Here is a 26,335-nt window from a genome sequence, read left to right as displayed (position 1 = left end):
GAAGAGAGTGGTGAGAGAGTGCAAAAGGAGAGCAGATGATAGAGTGGGAGAGGCACTGTCAAGAAATTTTAATGAAAATAAGAAAAAATTTTGGAGTGAGTTAAACAAGTTAAGAAAGCCTAGGGAAAGTATGGATTTGTCAGTTAAAAACAGAGTAGGGGAGTTAGTAGATGGGGAGAGGGAGGTATTAGGTAGATGGCAAGAATATTTTGAGGAACTTTTAAATGTTGAGGAAGAAAGGGAGGCGGTAATTTCATGCACTGGCCAGTGAGGTATACCATCTTTTAGGAGTGAAGAAGAGCAGAATGTAATTGTGGTGGAGGTACGTGAGGCATTACGTAGAATGAAAGGGGGTAAAGCAGCTGGAACTGATGGGATCATGACAGAAATGTTAAAAGCAGGGGGGGATATAGTGTTGGAGTGGTTGGTACTTTTATTTAATAAATGTATGAAAGAGGGGAAGGTACCTAGGGATTGGCAGAGAGCATGTATAGTCCCTTTATATAAAGGGAAAGGGGACAAAAGAGAATGTAAAAATTATAGAGGAATAAGTTTACTGAGTATACCAGGAAAAGTGTACGGTAGGGTTATAATTGAAAGAATTAGAGGTAAGACAGAATGTAGGATTGCGGATGAGCAGGGAGGCTTCAGAGTGGGTAGGGGATGTGTAGATCAAGTGCTTACATTGAAGCATATATGTGAACAGTATTTAGATAAAAGTAGGGAAGTTTTTATTGCATTTATGGATTTAGAAAAGGCATATGATAGTGGATAGAGGAGCAATATGGCAGATGTTACAAGTATATGGAATAGGTGGTAAGTTACTAAATGCTGTAAAGAGCTTTTATGAGGATAGTGAGGCTCAGGTTAGGGTGTGTAGAAGAGAGGGAGAATACTTCCCGGTAAAAGTAGGTCTTAGACAGGGATGTGTAATGTCACCATGGTTGTTTAATATATTTATAGATGGGGTTGTAAAAGAAGTAAATGCTAGGGTGTTCGGGAGAGGGGTGGGATTAAATTATGAGGAATCAAATTCAAAATGGGAATTGACACAGTTACTTTTTGCTGATGGGAGATTCTAAAGAAAAATTACAAAGGCTAGTGGATGAGTTTGAGAATGTGTGTAAAGGTAGAAAGTTGAAAGTGAACATAGAAAAGAGTAAGATGATGAGGGTATCAAATGATTTAGATAAAGAAAAATTGGATATCAAATTGTGGAGGAGGAGTATGGAAGAAGTGAATGTTTTCAGATACTTGGGAGTTGACGTGTCGGCGGATGGATTTATGAAGGATGAGGTTAATCATAGAATTGATGAGGGAAAAAAGGTGAGTGGTGCATTGAGGTATATGTGGAGTCAAAAAACATTATCTATGGAGGCAAAGAAGGGAATGTATGAAAGTATAGTAGTACCAACACTCTTATATGGATGTGAAGCTTGGGTGGTAAATGCAGCAGCAAGGAGACAGTTGGAGGCAGTGGAGATGTCCTGTCTAAGGGCAATGTGTGGTGTAAATATTATGCAGAAAATTCGGAGTGTGGAAATTAGGAAAAGGTGTGGAGTTAATAAAAGCATTAGTCAGAGGGCAGAAGAGGGGTTCTTGAGGTGGTTTGGTCATTTAGAGAGAATGGATCAAAGTAGAATGACATGGAAAGCATATAAATCTATAGGGGAAGGAAGGAGGGGTAGGGGTCGTCCTCGAAAGGGTTGGAAAGAGGGGTAAAGGAGGTTTTGTGGGCGAGGGGCTTGGATTTCCAGCAAGCGTGCATGAGCGTGTTAGATAGGAGTGAATGGAGACGAATGATACTTGGGACCTGACGATCTGTTGGAGTGTGAGCAGGGTAATATTTAGTGAAGGGATTCATATAGTCGGACTTGAGTCCTGGAAATGGGAAGTACAATGCCTGCACTTTAAAGGAGGGGTTTGGGATATTGGCAGTTTGGAGGGATATGTTATGCATCTCTATACGTATATGCTTCTAAACTGTTGTATTCTGAGCACCTCTGCAAAAGCAGTGATAATGTGAGAGTGTGGTGAAAGTGTTGAATGATGATGAAAGTATTTTCTTTTTGGGGATTTTCTTTCTTTCTTTTTTTGGGTCACCCTGCCTCGGTGGGAGACGACCGACACATCAGGGAAACTGGTTATTTTCATATAGTCGGACTTGAGTCCTGGAAATGGGAAGTACAATGCCTGCACTTTAAAGCAGGGGTTTGGGATATTGGCAGTTTGGAGGGATATGTTGTGTATCTTTATACGTATATGCTTCTAAACTGTTGTATTCTGAGCACCTCTGCAAAAGCAGTGATAATGTGTGAGTGTGGTGAAAGTGTTGATTGATGATGAATGTATTTTCTTTTTGGGGATTTTCTTTCTTTTTTGGGTCACCCTGCCTCGGTGGGAGGCGGCCGACTTGTTGAAAAAAAAAAAATCTAGGAAATAAGCTTTTTTGTCTTGTGCACTATTTGTTGAGCCTAATTCTTTCCATAAGGCATGTTTGCAGCTTCACTCTCTTGTCCTCACATCATCATCTTATGGAAAGAGCCTGTACAGGATTTTGTAACTCAAGGCTTTCATGCATACCCCCTTCCCCCCCCTCATCTTTTGTGAAATAACAGCCTGGCACAGGGTGCCTTGATGCTGGTGAAAGGCCCTTGATCCAAAGAATTACAGTTACCCTTCCCTTGGATCAAACTTTTGTTTCTTTTAAATATGGTTTATACATCAAAGTTAATGATCATTTGTCATTTTACAGATCCTAGCCAATATAGAATCACTGGTGCGTTCCTTGCCAAAGATCCATCGTTCAGCAAGTGAACCAACGCTTACACGCACACACCTGAACACTGATGATATGATGTATCTATGTGCATCGCCCAAAACGCCCATCAACTCGGGTGCCTTTTTATTTTCAACAGCTGGCAACATTTAAGTCTGGAAGAGCATCAACTTTCCTATGCCACAGTCTGTGTTGTTCCATGGAGGATAATCTGTTAGACCTTGCCAGCTATACTTGTCCCATGGAGCCACTCTGTCCTTCCCCACTTCTTCCCCATAAATTTCATCAGCTGATTTGTCAATACGGAGCCAGTTACCCTCCTGCTTTTAATAATCCAAGATGTTCCAGTGAGACCACCTTTAGGCCATACCAGCTGAATTATTGTATGGAGCGCACCTTGCCAAGATTCTGCCAACTAAAATGTTACAAACAGCTTACCCAGGCCTTGCCAAAAGCTTGTTACATGAACACTAGTATGAACATTTTGTATTTGTAAAGCTTCCTCAGGCATTACTAAGACCACAGCTCCCATAAATTCAGTCATTGAAGGAATATTTATAGAAAATATCGCTGACCAAGTTATCCTATAATATATGTTTTTGTAGAATTGTGTGAATTCTGCTAATATTGTTAACTTGCCTAGAGCAAATTTGTGGACCTCATCAGCATTAAAATGGCCTGTTAATTACAGTATTATCATCACCTTCATAAACCTAATGGCCACGGTGTTTATCAAAGTTAACCACTGTCTTGGCTAAGTTCATTGTAATGCACACACACGTAGGGGCCACATCAGCAGTGTCATTCCAAATTGGAAATTATTAGCAAAGTTGTAAACTATGGCATGATATTTCTTTAATTAAACTGAGGACTTGATCCCTTGTATTACATTTACTTACAATACTGTAAGAGAAAGCCTCATGTGATGATAATATCCTGTGCATCATTGTAATGAAGACTTTCTAAATTCCATTTTTCATTCTACAGCAATAAGGCCCGGCTGAGATCAGAACTTTTAAAGTTTTATTTAATCGCAAATTTTGATAACCACAGAATGGTATGTTTGTACATCTCATTCTGTGATAAATTGGTATTTTTTATTTAGATTATATTTTTGTGTGTAACAGTATTAACATTTGATTATAACTGATTGTTCAGCTGTTCTTCAAATGAGCATTCCCTCATTTAAACATATAGTAATGACTTAAAAAGGGTCCTATGGGTTTTTCTCCTCAAGTAATTAAATCTTTCATTTAAAGATCAAAATTGTTGCTAAAAACACTTCTTAATAAAGGCTTGACACATGCTGTTACAGCCATGGTGGTGAGTTGCAGTGAATGAACAATGTACATTTATAGTCAAGTGTCCTGTGTTAAGTTAAAACTGTGTGGATGTTGCTTTTAACACTGCCACACACCTTTCTTCAACATTCCATTTGATGATTTGGCAATATATTGTCAATGATCTCCTGTGCAGATGTGATGATTGAAATGTTTTTTTCATTCTTACACTATTGAGTTGTATTCATTTTTGTTAGTTTCATCAGGGTGATGAAAGTTTTACAGCAGAGAGTATATTTGCACATTATCAGGTAGGTTTAATTCTTGCAACCCCAGAGATTTAAAGTTTTACGACAGTGTATTTTTATGATGTCATGCTCCATGAAATGGTTGTGACAGTTGTCATGTGACATGCAGAGAATGAAGTGGTTGCCTGAGGTAAGCAGACTCAGAAATTAATTTGGTCTTAAAAATGTTTTTGCATTATCATACAATTGGATTATATAAAAAGTTAGGCCACTTGAAAGTTTTAAGTGCTGTATATGTCAACTAGTTGAAAGTCAACCTAAAGGTAGGTTTTGAAAATGTAGTACTTGAATTAAAGATAGAAGTTTTAAGGCCATGGAGATTGCATTAATGGAAAATAGAACACTTTCCACTTGGGTCAGATGTAAATACCTTGGAGGTCATCTGCACAAGTCAGCTAGGTGTGGGGAGCCGTACATTTGTTTTTATGTTTTGGGGTAACAGATGGTCACTGAAGATAGCAGACCTGAAGGCCATCATGGCTTCAGTACCTCTCTTCCTTACTTTAAAATTCTTATCTTTTCTCATCTTTTTTGTTTTTCCTGTACTTTCTACACATCCTTCTCCTTTCCCCATCCCATCCTGCCCTAGACGTCACCAGTCCATGTACAGACTTCACATTCAGTGATACTGTAGTGCAGTCATCCCATGTTCCATTACCACATTGTTTTATCATCATCAAAATGTTACTCTGTATCAGCTTTAATCATTTTAAAATAAAAGACGAGCTTCCTCGTACATTATTATTTCCATCATCTGTGTAGTAATGCTCGGATCTCAGCTGCATGAATGAATTTAGAATTGCACCATGTTCAGAATTCCTAAGTTAAATATTGCAGCAGTTTTGCTGATGGAAACTGTGATTTAGAATTGGTCTTGTGTAAAATTGACCAGAAGGCACCTGCACATGCCAGTACTGTTTGCATAAGTCTTTCTCTAATTACAGACCACAAAAGAGTTGAAAATTTGAAGCCAGTCAGAAAGTACATTGTCAGGTTATTAACAAGAGCTTTGAGGAAGAAAAGAAGTATTCACTCACCCACTTCAAGGTCCTCTGGGGTAACTAATGTGTGTGAAAGAGAGCAACAGTCACATGAGCATGACCTAATGGCTGCTACACATCTATGTGACAGATCTCGCATAAGTTAAAACAATACACATGATGAAGTCTACATGAAGCAGCACTTCCTACTCGGGAAGACTTACAACCCACCAGCTAGGATTTGCAGACACTGCATTATCCCATACATGGCAAACTCGACTCGGCATGAGTAGTAACGTACATGCAAGATGCTCTACTTGTTATTTATGCGGTGCTGTATGACCCTTATGGGTTTAGTGCTTTATGATAAATTATAATAATACTTATTTGTATTATTTTTATTTTTATGAAAAGATCCTCCTTCAATGGAGGTACCTTCATTCCGGCAAAGAGATCTTGATTTAAAGAATTGAAACACTCTCTCTCTCTTTCTCCTTGGATTAAATCTGATTGCCCCTCTCCCGGTTCCCCAAGGCACACTATAACCCCTATGGGTTTCTTCCCAATTCCCATTCCCTCTAAGAAATAATTAAAAAGGTTTGGAAGGGACAGGTGATACAAACTTGTGCAGTACTTCTCTGCTGGTGTCCTGACCAGTTGCATTCTCAAGTTATCGGCATTAAAGGATTGAAATTGATTGAATGAGGTATTCATATATAACAGGAAAACCAGGATAGCAATTTTCCCAATTTTAATAAAAATGAAAAGCTGGCAGTTTTTTTTTTTTATTATCACACTGGCCAATTCCCACCAAGGCAGGGTGGCCCGAAAAAGAAAAACTTTCACCATCATTCACTCCATCACTGTCTTGCCAGAAGGGTGCTTTACACTACAGTTTTTAAACTGCAACATTAACACCCCTCCTTCAGAGTGCAGGCACTGTACTTCCCATCTCCAGGACTCAAGTCCGGCCTGCCGGTTTCCCTGAATCCCTTCATAACTGTTACTTTGCTCACACTCCAACAGCACGTCAAGTATTAAAAACCATTTGTCTCCATTCACTCCTATCAAACACGCTCACGCATGCCTGCTGGAAGTCCAAGCCCCTCGCACACAAAACCTCCTGGCAGTGTCACAGCCCAAAATCAGTCTGAACTAAGACCCCCCTTCATCCCTCCCTCAAGGAAGGTTCCTTGATGCTGGTGAAGGCTCTTGATCTAGGGAACTAGATCTATGCTCCAGTTCTATGAATTAAGCTTGAATGCCTTCCATCACCCCCCTCCCTCACAGGCGCTGTATAATCCCTACTGGTTTAGCGCTCCCCAAAATGTTTCAGGCAGACTAAACCTGCCTCGCCTCACCATTTGAGGACCAACATCAAGGCTCCCACCTTGATGTTAATGAAAGGCTTTTGATCTGAAGTACTGCTATTCTCTTCGGATCAACCCTGATAGCTTGTTTATGACAATAAAAATAAAAAAAAAGTAATATGAGAGGTAAGCCACACATACCTCTCGTTTTTAGTATTAACAAAATTATGGCACATGACTTACAGGGTCATGCGCCTGAGTAATGACAATCAGATTTGATCCAAGGAAGAGGAAGGTAGCTTCAATTCCTTGGGTCAAGAGCCCTTAACCTGCATCAAAGCACACACTTGAAGGGTATCTTGTCACCCAGTCCCCTCAAGGAAGGTTCCTTGATGTTGGTGAGGGGCTCTTGATTTAGGGAATTGGATCTGTGCTCCAGTTCCCCGAATTAAGCCTGAATGCCTTCCACATCCCCCCCCCCCCGGCGCCGTATAATCCTCCGGGTTTAGCGCTTCCCCCTTTATAATAATAATAATTGTCACCCAGTCTATTTTGGTTTTCATCAACTCTTGCAATATTTTTTTGAGAGTATTACCTCCACAGTTGAGACACTATATTGTAGAAATTATGTATAATTTTCCTGTAATTAATGTAATAATTGAAGGATATAATAGTGTTTATATAACGTAGTGTAGGTATGTAATGTGACTTTTAAATGATGTTAAGCCACAGAGGAACCAAAAACTCCTATCATTTACTCTTTTTACGGTAATCAGTTACGCAAAACGTACTTCTTATAATGTTGAAAATAAATTAATATTCCAATAATGAAAATGTAATACACGCCTGAAAGTGTTAATAAATTAACTGAAAAGATGAATTATGTACGAAAACGTAGGAGGGACTTCCAAAATGGCGTAAAGTGTATGTTGTTCTAACAGATGTTGCGGAGTTAATCGCTTGTCATCGGGTCCGATAAAGAAATTATCTGCCGAATTTTCTAATAAAATGAAGAACTGTTGTGTAATATATTTGGAAAGGTCCAGATCTGGGAAATAACTTTCAGACTAGTGCGGACAAGAATAAGGAAAGGAAACACGGTCTCGTCTGAAAGGAGGAAATGGCCACCACATGTATTGCCTAATGTGAAGTACGCCTCCCAGTGTACTAATTTTCACTACAGGTAGTTAACTATTTATTGCCTAATAGTTGCCTGCTTATAGGGAGGCTCAAGGAATAGTTGGGTAAGTGTCGTAATTTTTATGTACGCTTATATTGTAATAATTAAGTCGGTCAGTAATTTTTATATAGTTTACAGATAATTTGCCAGTGTTGCTGGATTAATTTTTTCTAATAATTATTCAGGAATCATATGTTCCTAATTTAAGGTTCAGATGCTTGTTGGGGAGGTGAGAAGGGCATGGAAGGAGGGACAAAGTTGTGACCCATTGTGACCACTGTGGTGGCTTAAGCTCTCGCTTCACACACGGAGGGCCCGGGTTCGATTCCCGGCGGGTGGAAACATTTCGACACGTTTCCTTACACTTGCTGTCCTGTTCACCTAGTAGTAAATAGGTACCTGGGTGTTAGTCGACTGGTGTGGGTCGCATCCTGGGGGACAAGATTGAGGACCACAATGGAAATAAGTTAGACAGTCCTCGATGACGCACTGACTTTCTTGGGTTATCCTGGGTGGCTAACCCTCCGGGGTTAAAAATCCGAACGAAATCTTATCTTACTGAAGGTCCCACCTGTCTGGAGTTTACCTGGAGAGAGTTTCAGGGGTCAATGCCCCCGCGGCCCGGTCTGTGACCAGGCCTCCTGGTGGATCAGCGCCTGATCAACCAGGCTGTTGCTGCTGGCTGCACGCAAACCAACGTACGAGCCACAGCCCGGCTGATCAGGAACTGACTTTAGGTGCTTGTCCAGTGCCAGCTTGAAGACTGCCAGGGGTCTGTTGGTAATCCCCCTTATGTGTGCTGGGAGGCAGTTGAACAGTCTCGGGCCCCTGACACTTATTGTATGGTCTCTTAACGTGCTAGTGACACCCCTGCTTTTCATTGGGGGGATGGTGCATCGTCTGCCAAGTCTTTTGCTTTCGTAGTGAGTGATTTTCGTGTGCAAGTTCGGTACTAGTCCCTCTAGGATTTTCCAGGTGTATATAATCATGTATCTCTCCCTCCTGCGTTCCAGGGAATACAGGTTTAGAAACCTCAAGCGCTCCCAGTAATTGAGGTGTTTTGTCTCAGGTACAACTTGTATCAGTAAGTGTAATCTGTTTTAGATGTACCAGAGTTCTCCCCAGTTATGTGTGTGAAATGTTAATTCAGGATTGTATCTGAAATTCACTCACATACTACTACTACTACTAATAATAATAATAATAATGTAATAATAATAATAACACGTATACGTATTTACTACACTTGGAAGGTCCTGGAGGGATTAGTACCAAACTTGCACACGAAAATCACTCCCTATAAAAGCAAAAGACTCGGCAGGAGATGCAACATTCCCCCGATGAAAAGCAGGGGCGCCACGAGTACACTGAGAGACAACACAATAAGTGTCCGGGGCCCAAGACTGTTCAATTGCCTCCCAGCATACATAAGGGGGATTACCAATAGACCTCTGGCTGTCTTCAAGAAGGCACTGGACAGGCACCTAAAGTCAGTACCTGACCAGCCGGGCTGTGGTTCGCACGTCAGCTTGCGTGCGGCCAGCAGTAACAGCCTGGTTGATTAGACCCTGATCCACCATGAGGCCTGGTCTCAGACCGGACCGGGCCGAGAGGGCATTGACCCCCGAAACCCTTTCCAGATAAACTCCAGGTAATGTACAAGGTATACAGACCATAGCTGACATCAGTGACATACTATTATATAGAAAGTTCCTTGTTATGCTGAGCATTTCGGGCAAATTAGGACAGTTTTGTCCCAGGATGCGACCCACACCAGTCCACTAACACCCAGGTACCTATTTTACTGATGGGTGAACATGGACAACCGGTGTAGGGAAACACGTCCGATGTGTCCACCCCTTCGCGGGGAATCGAACCCGGACCCTCACCGTGTGAAGCGAGAGTTTTTGCCGCCTGGCCACGGGCCTTAGGCTCCCAGCCTAAGGTTTTAAACATTTTATAGAATTTTGATATAGGAATATTTGCCTTTTGAAATGGACATTCATTCATTGATATAAATGCTTTAAGAGGTGGAGTCGTTTGAGAATTGTTGTTAGTGACTACTTGTTACATGTAATTCCAATAAGTAAGGAATAATAAAATTGACTGATCATTGTGCCTATTTATTATAATATAAACTAATTAAGGCATTATACATATGTATTCATAATTAGTGTAAGCTGTGTTTGTTTTAGTTAACACCTGTACGTTGTACAGTACGTTGCAGGTATATACATATAACCACTATTGGACTGTTTTATTAATTATAAACGAGCGAGCTCTTGTATGTTAAGTTGAGGAAGGTTGTGTGTGGTGCATCAAGCCTGTGCGTTCATTGTTTGCTGACGAGGGAGGAACCCTCGAGAGCCGTCAGGACCCTTGGGGAACCGTGTGACGTTCTCAGGTACCAAGACAGAGCCGTCCTGGCGTCGCCGGAGACTGGGAGAGGCCGAGGGGGATGACGCCGTTGAGCCAGAACCAAAACTTCCTGCAGAAGTAGCAACTCGACGTCGTAACCAAGGACTCAGGGGTGCTGGTGATCCGGTATCGTTAACCTTGGCATTGTTGGTGAGGTTCCTACGACGCCAAACATTTGGAGAGCATGGTGTCGAATTAATGTTCCTTAGACCCAGGTGACGACGCGGTAGTGGAGAAGACCCAGGTACCTCATATCTTGACAAAAAGAGAGGGCGGTCTTCAGGAGACGAAGAAGGCGTGGAAGGGCCACAAGGGGGGCTGTAAGACGAGGGAGGAGAAGACTCTGGCGAGGAAAGTTGCGGCTTACAGTGATGACGCGATAAGATGGGACATGAGGCTATGGAAGAAGATAGAGATAACGGTTCGCAGAAGGCTTTCATACGGCTGATGGGTGACGTTCGCTCCGACACATCAGAGGTGCTATAATAAGCGCTCTCACCTTCAGCGTTTGCTTTGGTTTTCAGCAGAGAGCCAGTCTCATGCTTCTTACGAGGTAGTTCCAATGTCTTCATGCTACACTGTGGGTTATTAATTATAAATTTGAGTGCATGTCTGGCATAGTGTACTTTTTCGTACTCCACAATGGCGCAAAAGGTATTAATGATGCCGGGATGTTGACGTTCAGCTTGTCGCACCTCTTCTATGGATCTCCCGCCGGGTTTGTGCAATTGCAGAGACGTTATTTCGCCGAACCTTGCGAAAAACTCTGCTAAATTGTTCATATTAGCTTGTTCCTTAGAGATATTTGTGGCAAGTAATGTCCTGAAGGTCCGCGTGTCCTCTTCTAGTTTCTGGGGTAATGCGTTTTGACGTCGAACTTTTGTTTCCTCGTCATTCATTTCTAATGTCTTCGAATGTTTCAGCGCATGTGCGACAACCCTCCAGTCTTTGGTGAGGCGCTTAATTTTCTTGTAGCTTGTAATCAGCTTGAGGGAGATGTAACCCTCGTGGTGCTTGGTTACATGCTTAAGCAGAAACATGTCTTTCACCAGATTGTGGTCACTAAGGTAATACTCGACCAACTCCAAGATGCGACGACAAACATCCTGACTTGGGAGAACGACCGGAACCGTCTTAACAGTCGTCCCCTCGCCTATATCCTCTAACGAGTTGGACTGTATTAGGGAGGTCTGAGCCTTGTGTTTTGCTGCTTCTACCAGCTGCGTCTGGTCGATATTTGTGGTTGGCAGGAATTGGTTGACTACTTCGTCAGTGTCGTCTGACAGTGACGAGCTGTCCGAGACAACCAGGGAGTTCATGTTGTCACTTAACGCTGAACATTGTTCACTATCGCCTCCAGTCACAATTCTTGACAAGAGGCTTAACATTGTCCTTTCTTTAGCTACCAGAGATCAAGTTTGGAAATGGATGAGTGTATTTACGTAGCGCGTCTGTATGAGCGAGCAGAGGATCGAACTTCCAGTAGACCTTATGTGAAATCTCAGATGGGATTATTGCTTCATACGAAGTAACCAGTTGGCACGAGTTGAATGATATATCACCTCTTAAGGACAACTTGTAAATCAGAGAAAATGTGCTTGGTGTCCACCTTGTGGAGAGACTGGAATAAGCAGCCTGCCTGTGTGAGCCTTTATACAGCACTTCTTAACACTACGTCATCACTTGTACGGTATCAGCACGGGTAAGCCAGTGGTCGCTGCTGCCGTGGCTTACCATAGGACTCGCACCACTGGACAAAGTTTCCTCTAATAAACTTGTGTCAGGCGATTTTCACCAGTGAGTAAAGTAAAAACAGTTATACGGCATTACAGATAGAGGAATCTATCTGCCAATTATGACTTAGCAACCACATTTGGTGTCCAGCTTTTTTTCTTTTTTTACTAGATAAGCTTGCATTATTGCTACGTCGCCGTTTGCGAAAATAATGAAGGGCGAAACAAAGAAAAAGAGCAACGAGAAGAAATCGTCACAATAGACATAAAGATACAATGGTTATTGGCTAACTCAGCCGACGCCTCTTATTGAGTTAAGTTCCCTTCTCATTGTCCTTCCCTCCTTCACTTCCCCTCTCCACAGTTATAAATAACTTCCTCGCCAGCTTAAATATTACTCACCCGGGTTAGATGCAAACATACTAATAAAGACAGTGATAAATGATTGAGCGAGAGAACAATACACTAGTGCATAGATAGCTAATTGCATTACATATGAGACTGATATGGTTATATACACTTCCCAAGATATGTTCCCAATGTAAATAAGTCCCCGTCTGACTTCCTTGGTTTATCCACGGCAATCTACACATATGCTGCTATGTATAACTTATGAAACTATGTTGGTGGCCCAGTGGCCTGGTGGCTAAAGCTCTCGCTTCACACACGGAGGGCCCGGGTTCGATTCCCGGCGGGTGAAAACATTTCGACACGTTTCCTTACATCTGTTGTCCTGTTCACCTAGCAGCAAATAGGTACCTGGGTGTTAGTCGACTGGTGTGGGTCGCATCCTGGGGGACAAGGTTAAGGACCCCAATGGAAATAAGTTAGACAGTCCTCGATGACGCACTGACTTTCTTGGGTTATCCTGGGTGGCTAACCCTCCGGGCTTAAAAATCCAAACGAAATCTTATCTTACCTGTACCTGGATAACCTTACTTAACTACCATGTAAATCTTAAAGCCACTGTTATGGTTGTAGGTGGTATTGAGAGAGTAATAACAATGTAATTAAGTCCTCCGGATCACAATATAACAGACGATCGAACATAAACAAAATGACAATTTAATTCTCTCACTGTTCCCAACATCTTACAACAGGAATTCCTTGTATCATATAATTTTAGCTCCTGGTATCTTAACCTACACTAGAGGTCTACTAGTTGTACTTTCACGAGCCCTAGGAGCTATAATGGTAGCAGTAATAGTAATAGCAGTAGTAGAAGTAATAGTAGTAGTAATAGTACTAGTATTAATAGTAGTAGCAGTAGTAACATTAGTAGTGATCAAGGTTTAAATGTTACAAGGACCCCAATGTAAATAAATCACTCTTACTTGGGTTATCCTGGGTAATCTACACACATGCTGTGTATTATAATTTATGTAACTATTTATGTGTATCTGTACCTGAATAAACTTACTAACATCTTCAGTTAAGGTATCCCTAATGAATGCGTTCCTGATATTACCTGGTACTTCCTGGTACTGTCTGCCACTACCTGGTACTAGCAGTTCTTTGTACTGTCTGCTACTACCTGGTACTAGCAGTTCTTTGTACTGTCTGCTACTACCTGTTACTAGCAGTTACTTCTTGATACTGTCTGCTACTACCTGGTACTAGCAGTTACTTCTTGATACTGTCTGCTACTACCTGGTACTAGCAGTTACTTCTTGGTACTGTCTACTACTACCTGGTACTAGCAGTTCTTGATACGTGTGCTACTACCTGGTACTAGCAGTTACTTCTTGGTACTGTCTATTACTACTACCTGGTACTAGCAGTTACTTTTTGATACTCTCTGCTACTACCTGGTACTAGCAGTTGTTTCTTGATACTGTCTACTACTACCTGGTACTAGCAGTTACTTCTTAGTACTGTCTACTACCTGGTACTAGCAGTTACTTCTTGATACTGTCTGCTACTACCTGGTATTAGCAGTTACTTCTTGATACTGTCTGCTACTACCTGGTACTAGCAGTTACTTCTTGGTACTGTCTACTACTACCTGGTACTAGCAGTTCTTGATACTATCTGCTACTACCTGGTACTAGCAGTTACTTCTTGGTACTGTCTACTACTACCTGGTACTAGCAGTGACTTCTTGATACTATCTGCTACTACCTGGTACTAGCAGTTACTTCTTGATACTGTCTACTACTACCTGGTACTAGCAGTTACTTCTTGGTACTGTCTACTACTACCTGGTACTTGCAACATTTAGCCACCATTCATGAACCACACCTTATAACTGATCCCTGTTTATTTTGTATTTCTCACCTGTACTGTGCTCTGCACTCCATGTATTTTTTTTATTAGTATTGGTTTCATTCTTAGATTAAAATGCCCAAAATACATTATTATTCATGGGGGGAGCGCTAAAAACCCAGGGGAAATAAATATTATACCACTAGTGTACTTTCGTTTTTGACATGATTTGCAAACTACTTAAGACTCGTTCATCAGAGCCTGTGAACTGGGAGATACTCAGGTTCGATTCAAAAGGAAAGCTGATCCGTTTCCTTTAATCCAGAACCCCATCCAAGTATCTCGGCTTCCCCCTCCCTAGGTATAGCGCTTTATTTGATAATAATCCTCCCCCATCCTCCTGTGACGGGCAGCATCACTTGCAGTGACCAAAACAGCATCTATATTTAAGGTCAGTATTGTACTCTATACTTCATTATAGCTCTCCTGTTTAATCACCACGTCAGTATTCAACATTTATACTGTTTGCAAGCGAATTTTTGAGTTTGGGTGAATGATAAACAGGTAATAGGCAAAGTTTATTCAGGCCGCATCAGTGGCTGGAACACTAGGCTGCATCAATGGCTGGAGCACTAGGCTACATCACTGGCTGGAACACTAGGCTGCATCAGTGGCTGGAACACTAGGCTGTATTGCTGGCTGGAACACTAGGCTGCATCAATGGCTGGAACACTAGGCTGCATCAATGGTTGGAGCACTAGGCTACATCACTGGCTGGAACACTAGGCTGCATCAGTGGCTGAAACACTAGGCTGCATCAGTGGCTGGAGCACTAGGCTGCATCAATGGCTGGAACACTAGGCTGCATCAGTGGCTGAAACACTAGGCTGCATCAATGGCTGGAACACTAGGCTGCATCAGTGGCTGAAACGTGTGTGTATGTGCGCGCGCGCGCGCTAGTGTGGGTGTATGATCCACTTAATATTTGTATATATAACTCATTACAATTGTGACCAGGTGTGGACGTATCAGTGGTTCATTACTTTGTAATTTGTTCATGACTGTAACCATGTATAGGAGTGAAGCTGATTCATTACCTCTGTAACTTGCCATGATTAGTGACCAGATCTACCTGGAGTTCATTACCTTTGTAACTAGTTCAGCTATCATAACTTTGGGGTCCAGTCACTGGACCCATTATGTACCTTTGTAATCTTTTGACTACCGCCCACAGGATGGGTATGGGGTGCATAAAGATATTAAACTAAAGTGTGTGTGTGTGTGTGTGTGTGTGTGTGTGTGTGTACTCACCTATTTGTACTCACCTATTTGTGGTTGCAGGGGTCGAGTCATAGCTCCTGGCCCCGCCTCTTCACTGATTGCTACTAGGTCCTCTCTCTCCCTGCTCCATGAGCTTTATCATACCTCGCCTTAAAACTATGTATGGTTCCCGCCTCCACTACTTCACTTTCTAGACTATTCCACGACTTGACTACTCTATGACTGAAGAAATACTTCCTAACATCCCTTTGATTCATCTGAGTCTTCAACTTCCAATTGTGACCTCTTGTGTATGTGTCCCACCGTGTCTATTCTGCGCAGTATTTTATATGTCGTTATCATGTCTCCCCTGACCCTCCTGGCCTCCAGTGTCGTCAGGCCGATTTCCCTCAACCTTTCTTCGTACGACAATCCCCGTAGCTCTGGGACTAGTCTTGTTGCAAACCTTTGCACTTTCTCTAATTTCTTGACGTGCTTGACTAGGTGTGGATTCCAAACTGGTGCTGCATACTCCAGTATGGGCCTGACGTAAATGGTATACAGTGTCTTGAACGACTCCTTATTGAGGTATCGGAACGCTATCCGTAGGTTTGCCAGGCGCCCGTATGCTGCAGCAGTTATCTGATTTATGTGCGCCTCAGGAGATATGCTCGGTGTTATACTCACCCCCAGATCTTTTTCCTTTAGTGAGGTTTGCAGTCTTTGGCCATCTAAACTATATTGTGTCTGCGGTCTTCTTTGCCCTTCCCCAAACTTCATGACTTTGCATTTGGCAGGGTTAAACTCAAGGAGCCAGTTTCTGGACCAGGCTTGTAGCCTGTCCAGGTCTCTTTGTAGTCCTGCCTGATCCTCATCCGATTTGATTCTTCTCATTAACTTCACATCATCTGCAAACAAGGACACTTCTGAGTCTATCCCTTCCGTTATGTCGTTCACATATACCAAGAACAGCACAGGTCCTAGGACTGACCCCTGTGGAACCCCGCTTGTCACAAGCGCCCACTCTGACACCTCGTCACGTACCATGACTCGTTGTTGCCTCCCTGTCAGGTATTCTCTGATCCATTGCAGTGCCTTTCCTGTTATGTGTGCCTGATCTTCTAGCTTTTTCAGTAACCTCTTGTGAGGAACTGTGTCGAAGGCCTTTTTGCAGTCCAAAAAAATGCAGTCGATCCATCCCTCTCTCTCTTGTCTTACTTCTGTCACCTTGTCATAAAACTCTAGTAGGTTTGTGACACAGGATTTTCCTTCCCTGAAACCATGCTGGTTGTCAATTATACACTTGTTTCTTTCCATGTGCTCCACCACTCTCCTCCTGATGATCTTCTCCATGACCTTGCATACTATACACGTTAGTGATACAGGTCTGTAGTTTAGTGCCTCATGTCTGTCTCCCTTTTTAAAAATTGGGACTACATTTGCCATCTTCCATACCTCAGGGAGTTGCCCAGTTTCAAATGATGTGTTGAAGATCTTTGTTAATGGCACACACAATATCTCTGCTCCCTCTTTAAGGACCCACGGAGAGATGTTGTCTGGTCCCACCGCCTTTGAGGTGTCAAGTTCGCATAGCAGCTTCTTCACTTCCTCCTTGGTTATATGTACCTCATCCAGCACTTGCTGGTGTACCCCCCTGTTCTGATTTCCTGGAGTCCTACTGGTTTCCACTGTAAATACTTCTTTAAATCTCGTGTTGAGCTCCTGACATACCTCTCGGTCGTTTCTTGTGAATTCCCCATCACCCTTCCTCAGTCTGATTACCTGGTCCTTGACTGTTGTTTTCCTCCTGATGTGGCTGTACAACAGCTTCGGGTCAGTCTTGACTTTCGATGCTATGTCATTTTCATATTGTCGCTGAGCCTCCCTTCTTATCTGTGCATATTCATTTCTGGCTCTTCGGCTAATCTCTTTATTTTCCTGAGTTCTCTGTCTTCTGTACCTTTTCCATTCTCTAGTACACCTAGTTTTTGCCTCCCTACACCTTTGGGTGAACCAAGGACTCGTTCTGTTCTTCCCATTATTTCTGTTTCCCTTGGGAACAAACCTCTCCTCTGCCTCCTTGCATTTTGTTGCCACATAGTCCATCATTTCTTGTACTGGTTTTCCTGTCAGTTCCCTCTCCCACTGAATGTTTTGAAGGAAGTTCCTCATGCCTGAGTAGTTCCCCCTTTTGTAGTTTGGTTTTTCCCACCCTATTCCTGCTACTCTCTCCACTTGGAGCTCAACTATGTAGTCGAAGCACAGAACCACATGATCACTAGCTCCCAGGGGCCTTTCATACAAGATATCCTCGATGTCTGAACTACTCAAGGTGAATACAAGGTCCAGTCTTGCTGGTTCATCTTCTCCTCTCTCTCTGGTAGTGTCTCTAACATGTTGATGCATGAGGTTTTCCAGTACTACATCCATCATCTTGGCTCTCCATGTTTCGGAACCCCCATGGGGCTCCAGGTTTTCCCAGTCAATCTCCTTGTGATTGAAATCACCCATAACTAGTAACTTTGCTCCCCCCACATGTGCTCTCCTGGCCACCTCGGCTAGTGTGTCGACCATGGCTCTGTTGCTCTCATCGTATTCTTCTCTTGGTCTCCTGCAGTTCTGTGGTGGGTTGTACATTACTCCAATGTGTGTGTGTGTGTGTGTGTGTGTGTTTGTGTGTGTGTGTGTGTGTGTGTGTGTGTGTGTGTGGTGTGTGTGACTCAACAATCAATATTTGCACCAATAACCCATTACAGTTGTGACCGGGTGTGGAAGTGTGAATTGCTCATTACTCTATAATTTGTTCATGATTGTAGCCAAAGTATAAACGTAAGTAACCATTCTACAGAATTCATTACCTTTGTAACTTGTGAGCTCATTACCTTTGTACCTAGTTCAGCTATCAAAACTTTGGGGGCCCAGTCCCTGGACCCATTACGTACCTCTGTAATCTGTAAATACCTTTGTAACTTGTCATGATTGTGACCAGACTTACCTGGAGTTCATTACTTTTGTAAATTGTGAGTTCATTACCTTTGTAAATTGTGAGTTCATTACCTTTGTAAATTGTGAGTTCATTACCTCTGTAACTTGCTCAGCTATCAAAACTTTGGAGTCCAGTCCCTGGACCAATTATGTACCTCTGTAATCTTTTGACTACCGCCCACAGGATGGGTATGGGGTGCATAATAAACATATTAAACTAACATCAGTGGCTGGAACACTAGACTGCATCAGTGACTGGAACACTAGACTGCATCAGTGACTGGAACACTAGACTACATCAGTGACTGGAACACTAGACTGCATCAGTGACTGGAACACTAGACTGCATCAGTGACTGGAACACTAGACTGCATCAGTGACTGGAACACTAGGCTGCATCAGTGACTGGAACACTAGGCTGCATCAGTGACTGGAAAACTAGACTGCATCAGTGACTGGAACACTAGACTACATCAGTGACTGGAACACTATACTGCATCAGTGACTGGAACACTAGACTGCATCAGTGACTGGAACACTAGACTGCATCAGTGACTGGAACACTAGGCTGCATCGGTGACTGGAAAACTAGACTGCATCAGTGACTGGAACACTAGACTACATCAGTGACTGGAACACTATACTGCATCAGTGACTGGAACACTAGACTGCATCAGTGACTGGAACACTAGGCTGCATCAGTGACTGGAACACTAGGCTGCATCAGTGACTGGAACACTAGACTGCATCAGTGACTGGAACACTAGGCTGCATCAGTGACTGGAACACTAGACTGCATCAGTGACTGGAACACTAGACTGCATCAGTGACTGGAACACTAGGCTGCATCAGTGACTGGAACACTAGGCTGCATCAGTGACTGGAACACTAGACTGCATCAGTGACTGGAACACTAGACTGCATCAGTGACTGGAACACTAGGCTGCATCAGTGACTGGAACACTAGGCTGCATCAGTGACTGGAACACTAGACTGCATCAGTGACTGGAACACTAGGCTGCATCAGTGACTGGAACACTAGGCTGCATCAGTGACTGGAAAACTAGACTGCATCAGTGACTGGAACACTAGACTGCATCAGTGACTGGAACACTAGACTGTATCAGTGACTGGAACACTAGGCTGCATCAGTGACTGGAACACTAGACTGCATCAGTGACTGGAACACTAGACTGCATCAGTGACTGGAACACTAGACTGTATCAGTGACTGGAACACTAGACTGTATCAGTGACTGGAACACTAGGCTGCATCAGTGACTGGAACACTAGGCTGCATCAGTGACTGGAACACTAGACTGCATCAGTGACTGGAACACTAGACTGCATCAGTGACTGGAACACTAGACTGTATCAGTGACTGGAACACTAGGCTGCATCAGTGACTGGAACACTAGACTGCATCAGTGACTGGAACAAAGTATCATTAGTTGAAACACTGATTCACTGTTGAATGCAAACTTCATTACATAACCAACAATATTTTTGACATGATTAAAATACAGTTTTACCACTGAATTACGTTGACATATTTTAAGCTAATAAATTATGTATTATTGTTAGCAGTATTATTATTAATTATATTATAATGTAGATTACATAAAAGGAGACATTGATATGATTATTATTATTATTATTAAATATTAGCCGGTATTCTCCCGGCCCGGGCCTTTTCCAAGTCGTGGCCCGGCCTTGGCTCCCTCTTTAGGGAGTGTCTGAGACCTAAGTCTCCCATGGGAGGAGGCACAAGTACCTCCTCATCTTTGGGACCAACTGTCCCCAGGCCTAGCCACAAGCTAGGCCTCTCTGGTCTGCCATCCCCGCCCCAAGGGGGTAAATGGGAATGACAGTCTTGTGAGCTGTAAGCTCGGGCTCAGGCACCTACCCTACCCTAGAAGGGCTGGGCATGGTGTCGATCGCATTGATATGATTAGTTAGTTAGTTAAAGATTAGCCGGTATTCTCCCGGCCCGGGCCTTGTCCAAGTGGTGGCCCGGCCTTGGCTCCCTCTTTAGGGAGTGTCTGAGACCTAAGTCTCCCATGGGAGGAGGCACAAGTACCTCCTCATCTTTGGGACCAACTGTCCCCAGGCCTAGCCACAAGCTAGGCCTCTCTGGTCTGCCATCCCCGCCCCAAGGGGGCAAATGGGAATGACAGTCTCATGAGCTAAAGGCTCGGGCTCAGGCACCTACCCTACCCTAGAAGGGTTAGGCATGGTGTCGATGCATTGATATGATTTATTATTATTAAAGATTAGCCGGTATTTTCCCGGCCCGGGCCTTTTCCAAGTGGTGGCCCGGCCTTGGCTCCCTCTTTAGGGAGTGTCTGAGACCTAAGTCTCCCATGGGAGGAGGCACAAGTACCTCCTCATCTTTGGGACCAACTGTCCCCAGACCTAGCCACAAGCTAGGCCTCTCTGGTCTGCCATCCCCGCCCCAAGGGGGCTAATGGGAACGACAGTCTTATGAGCTAAAGGCTCGGGCTCAGGCACCTACCCTACCCTAGAAGGGTTAGGCATGGTGTCGATGCATTGATATGAAAACTTAATGGGATGATACAGCAGTTGAGAATATATATCATAGTTGATTCAGTAAGGTTATGTGCACTTTCCTGTGTTTCTTAAGAGGCACGTCAGTTCCCCTACCTTCTAAATATGTTATTTTTCCCCTATAATCTACCTTGTCTATAATTACTATCGCATTTATTTTGTCTGTTTTGTAAGGTGAAGTCCAGGATCTTTACTTAATTCCTGGTATAACTTAAATGTTTGATGACAGTTGTGTTGTAGATGTCTGAGCAAAGCTCAGCAGAAACAAGTAGGTGCCTGGGTGTCAGTTACCTTACACCTGCTGCCCCTGTTCATATAGCAGTACGTAGGTGCCTGGGTGTCAGTTACCTTACACCTGCTGCCCCTGTTCATGTAGCAGTACGTAGGTGCCTGGGTGTCAGTTACCTTACACCTGCTGCCCCTGTTCATGTAGCAGTACGTAGGTGCCTGGGTGTCAGTTACCTTACACCTGCTGCCCCTGTTCATGTACCAGTACGTAGGTGCCTGGGTGTCAGTTACCTTACACCTGCTGCCCCTGTTCACATAGCAGTACGTAGGTGCCTGGGTGTCAGTTACCTTATTCCTGCTGCCCCTGTTCAAATAGTACGTAGGTGCCTGGGTGTCAGTTACCTTACATCTGCTGCCCCTGTTCATATAGCAGTACGTAGGTACCTGGGTGTCCGTTACCTTACAACTGCTGCCCCTGTTCACATAACAGTACGTAGGTGCCTGGGTGTCAGTTACCTTACACCTGCTGCCCCTGTTCATGTAGCAGTACGTAGGTGCCTGGGTGTCAGTTACCTTACACCTGCTGCCCCTGTTCATGTACCAGTACGTAGGTGCCTGGGTGTCAGTTACCTTACACCTGCTGCCCCTGTTCACATAGCAGTACGTAGGTGCCTGGGTGTCAGTTACCTTATACCTGCTGCCCCTGTTCACATAGCAGTACGTAGGTGCCTGGGTGTCAGTTACCTTACATCTGCTGCCCCTGTTCATATAGCAGTACGTAGGTACCTGGGTGTCCGTTACCTTACAACTGCTGCCCCTGTTCACATAACAGTACGTAGGTGCCTGGGTGTCAGTTACCTTACACCTGCTGCCCCTGTTCACATAGCAGTACGTAGGTGCCTGGGTGTCAGTTACCTTATACCTGCTGCCCCTGTTCACAAAGCAGTACGTAGGTGCCTGGGTGTCAGTTACCTTACACCTGCTGCCCCTGTTCATATATCAGTACGTAGGTACCTGAGTGTCAGTTACCTTACACCTGCTGCCCCTGTTCACATAGCAGTACGTAGGTACCTGGGTGTCAGTTACCTTACACCTTCTGCCCCTGTTCATGTAGCAGTACGTAGGTGCCTGGGTGTCAGTTACCTTACACCTACTGCCCCTGTTCATGTAGCAGTACGTAGGTGCCTGGCTGTCAGTTACCTTACACCTGCTGCCCCTGTTCATGTACCAGTACGTAGGTACCTGGATGTCAGTTACCTTACACCTGCTGCCCCTGTTCACATAGCAGTACGTAGGTGCCTGGGTGTCAGTTACCTTATACCTGCTGCCCCTGTTCACATAGCAGTACGTAGGTACCTGGGTGTCAGTTACCTTACATCTGCTGCCCCTGTTCATATAGCAGTACGTAGGTACCTGGGTGTCAGTTACCTTACACCTACTGCCCCTGTTCACATAACAGTACGTAGGTACCTGGGTGTCAGTTACCTTACACCTGCTGCCCCTGTTCACATAGCAGTACGTAGGTGCCTGGGTGTCAGTTACCTTATACCTGCTGCCCCTGTTCACAAAGCAGTACGTAGGTGCCTGGGTGTCAGTTACCTTACACCTGCTGCCCCTGTTCATATATCAGTACGTAGGTACCTGAGTGTCGGTTACCTTACACCTGCTGCCCCTGTTCACATAGCAGTACGTAGGTACCTGGGTGTCCGTTACCTTACACCTGCTGCCTCTGTTCACATAACAGTACGTAGGTGCCTGGGTGTCAGTTACCTTACACCTGCTGCCCCTGTTCTCATAGCAGTACGTAGGTGCCTGGGTGTCAGTTACCTTATACCTGCTGCCCCTGTTCACAAAGCAGTACGTAGGTGCCTGGGTGTCAGTTACCTTACACCTGCTGCCCCTGTTCACATAGCAGTACGTAGGTGCCTGGGTGTCAGTTACCTTACTCCTGCTGCCCCTGTTCACATAGCAGTACGTAGGTACCTGGGTGTCAGTTACCTTACACCTGCTGCCCCTGTTCACATAGCAGTACGTAGGTGCCTGGGTGTCAGTTACCTTACACCTGCTGCCCCTGTTCACATAGCAGTACGTAGGTACCTGGGTGTCAGTTACCTTACACCTGCTGCCCCTGTTCACCTAGCAGTACGTAGGTGCCTGGGTGTCAGTTACATTACACCTGCTGCCCCTGTTCACATAGCACTACGTAGGTACCTGGGTGTCAGTTACCTTACACCTGCTGCCCCTGTTCACATAGCACTACGTAGGTACCTGGGTGTCAGTTACCTTACACCTGCTGCCCCTGTTCATATATCAGTACGTAGGTACCTGGGTGTCAGTTACCTTACACCTGCTGCCCCTGTTCACATAGCAGTACGTAGGTGCCTGGGTGTCAGTTACCTTACACCTGCTGCCCCTGTTCATATATCAGTACGTAGGTACCTGAGTGTCAGTTACCTTACACCTGCTGCCCCTGTTCACATAGCAGTACGTAGGTACCTGGGTGTCAGTTACCTTACACCTTCTGCCCCTGTTCACATAGCACTACGTAGGTACCTGGGTGTCAGTTACCTTACACCTGCTGCCCCTGTTCACATAGCACTACGTAGGTACCTGGGTGTCATTTACCTTACACCTGCTGCCCCTGTTCATATATCAGTACGTAGGTACCTGAGTGTCAGTTACCTTACACCTGCTGCCCCTGTTCACATAGCAGTACGTAGGTACCTGGGTGTCAGTTACCTTACACCTTCTGCCCCTGTTCACATAGCACTACGTAGGTACCTGGGTGTCAGTTACCTTACACCTTCTGCCCCTGTTCACATAGCACTACGTAGGTACCTGGGTGTCAGTTACCTTACACCTGCTGCCCCTGTTCATATATCAGTACGTAGGTACCTGGGTGTCAGTTACCTTACACCTGCTGCCCCTGTTCACATAGCACTACGTAGGTACCTGGGTGTCAGTTACCTTACACCTGCTGCCCCTGTTCATATATCAGTACGTAGGTACCTGGGTGTCAGTTACCTTACACCTGCTGCCCCTGTTCACATAGCAGTACGTAGGTGCCTGGGTGTCAGTTACCTTACACCTGCTGCCCCTGTTCATATATCAGTACGTAGGTACCAGGGTGTCAGTTACCTTACACCTGCTGTCCCTACTCACCTATCAGTAAAACAGGAACATGGATGTTAGTTGACTGGTGTGGGTCGCATCCTGGGGACAAAATTAACCTGATTTGCGCGAAATGCTCTGCATAAGGGAACTTCTACATAGTATGTCATAGTAATAGTAGTAATAATATTACTAACAATATACAATTCACCTGGAAAGGAAATACGTATTAAAGATATCAGTGTCCACAAAACTGAAAATGCATTACTTAATTAGTGGCTTTATTGTGCTTACCGGTGTTTTATTGTAAAGCTGTATGGCCCTTTGGTTTAGCGCTTCTTTTTTTATTATAATAATAATAAATTACATGTAAAGTACATTAACTTACCGCATAAAGAATATTTTATTGTAATTAAAATATGCATGTAGCCCTAACAGCAGTTGCCACTCATTTTTCTGATTATTTTTAAGAAGATATTTGATTACACATGACACTAATAGCTAGAAAACACGTATATAAAGTAAGTTTTGAACTTACCAAAATATAAAATTAAAACTTTAAAATATAGAAAAAAAGTTATCTTTCAAAAATTTGAGGTGTTTGGAAAGTATATTTGGCGCTTTTTTTCTGTTATCAGAATATATTCTCGGAGATATGTCTTTTAGGGTATATATGCTAGGGTATATATCCTATTTTAGGGATTAAAATATTCTTGTATGGTGGTGAAAAGGTTACCATACAACCTTAATAACCCTCACCTGACTCTAATGGGTTATCCTGGGTAATTTAGATATGTTTCTATATATGATCTTGTAGTTACCTAAATTTGTGTAACTGTACTTATGTGTGCACGTTCCTAAATAAACTTACTTAAAAGCTTTACACTCCATCACATGAATTACTTGCAGACCCCATTGGAAATAAGTCACTTTGACTTTTTTGGGTTATTCTGGGTAATCTATATATATTATACTATGTATAGTAATTTATGTAACTATTTATGTATATCTGTACCTGAGTAAACTTAATGTTTAAATAAGAAGATATTACAAGGACCCCAGTGGAAATAAGTCCCTTTGACCTTTTTTTGGGGGGGTTATCCTAGGTAATCTACACATATACTGCTATGTATAATAATTTATGCAACTGTATTAATGTATACAGGTACCTGAATATACATAACTGAAGATTGTAGCAAAAAAAAAATTTTGGCGCCTTAATAAGAGTGTCAACAAAGTTTGGCGGGAAGGTCGTGGCGGCTCTGGTGTCTCCTCATATTTTACTGTTTTCTCGTGGTAAGCACCACCATTTAACCTCTGTTTTCTTTAATTTAGTTCCTTACTTAGGTAAGCCGTGTATACGGGTAACTACAGCACGTACAAGTAATATATATATGTAGATTTCTTTCTTGAATGAGGTTTTGGGTACAACCTTCCTAGCGTCAACTAGTATAAAAGTTAAGTTTATTTAGGCACAGGTGCAGCGATGTGTGGCCCATTGTGGGTTTACCGCTTAGTTATGATTACAATAATAATAATAGTAATTTGGCAGAGGTACATATGAGTACCATTATCATACGTATGTGTAAATTACCCAGGAGAACCTAAGAAAAAAAGTTGTTTCCATTGATGTCTTTGTTATTTCCATTGATGTCTTTTTTTCCATTAATGTCTTTGTTTCCATTGATGTCCTTGTTTCCATTAATGTCCTTGTTTCCATTGATGTCCTTGTTTCCATTAATGTCCTTGTTTACATTAATGTCCTTGTTTACATTAAGAACATAAGAACGAAGGAACACTGCAGAAGGCCTACTGGCCCATGCGAGGCAGGTCCAAGTCCCTACCGGCTTAAGCCAATGCACCCAACCTAGTCAGGTCAGGTCACATTGACTTAAGGGAGGAACACGGCAACCGACCTGTTAGCACAAGCTATCAGGTCAACTCACACCCACCCACATCTACTCATGTATTTATCCAACCTATTTTTAAAG

The 26,335-nt window shown here is 43.4% G+C and overlaps 3 protein-coding genes across 6 annotated transcripts in view; 2 read left to right on the top strand and 1 right to left on the bottom strand.

The window, feature by feature from the left end:
• The window catches only part of Raf (Raf oncogene), a 44,804-nt gene extending 39,705 nt beyond the window's left edge, over window positions 1-5,099 (top strand). For both annotated transcript variants that reach the window (XM_053795038.2, XM_053795037.2), the window contains exon 14: window positions 2,756-5,099. In XM_053795038.2, coding sequence (XP_053651013.1) covers window positions 2,756-2,932 — 177 coding nt within the window. In that variant the 3' untranslated portion in view covers window positions 2,933-5,099. The remainder of the gene's footprint in view (window positions 1-2,755) is intronic.
• Window positions 5,100-9,349: 4,250 nt separating this feature from the next.
• Window positions 9,350-26,335, top strand: part of dpa (disc proliferation abnormal) — a 38,281-nt gene continuing 21,295 nt past the window's right edge. The window contains exon 1 of one of the 3 annotated variants that reach the window (XM_053795034.2): window positions 9,350-9,488. The gene's annotated coding sequence lies outside the window, so the exon portion shown is untranslated. Of the gene's footprint in view, window positions 9,489-25,507; window positions 25,641-26,335 lie in introns of those variants that run through there. The other 2 variants (XM_053795032.2, XM_053795033.2) reach the window with 2 other exon arrangements.
• Window positions 9,948-11,896, bottom strand: LOC128701352 (la-related protein 6-like). The gene has a single exon (XM_053795036.2). It carries the CDS (start codon window positions 11,641-11,643, stop codon window positions 10,156-10,158), a length of 1,488 nt encoding a protein of 495 aa, XP_053651011.1. The 5' UTR covers window positions 11,644-11,896; the 3' UTR covers window positions 9,948-10,155.

Source organism: Cherax quadricarinatus, chromosome 72 (assembly GCF_038502225.1).
Source record: "Cherax quadricarinatus isolate ZL_2023a chromosome 72, ASM3850222v1, whole genome shotgun sequence".
In the NCBI taxonomy this organism is placed as follows: domain Eukaryota; kingdom Metazoa; phylum Arthropoda; class Malacostraca; order Decapoda; family Parastacidae; genus Cherax; species Cherax quadricarinatus.
Note: the sequence above shows the minus strand (reverse complement) of the source record. Positions and strands in the feature narration are given on the sequence as shown.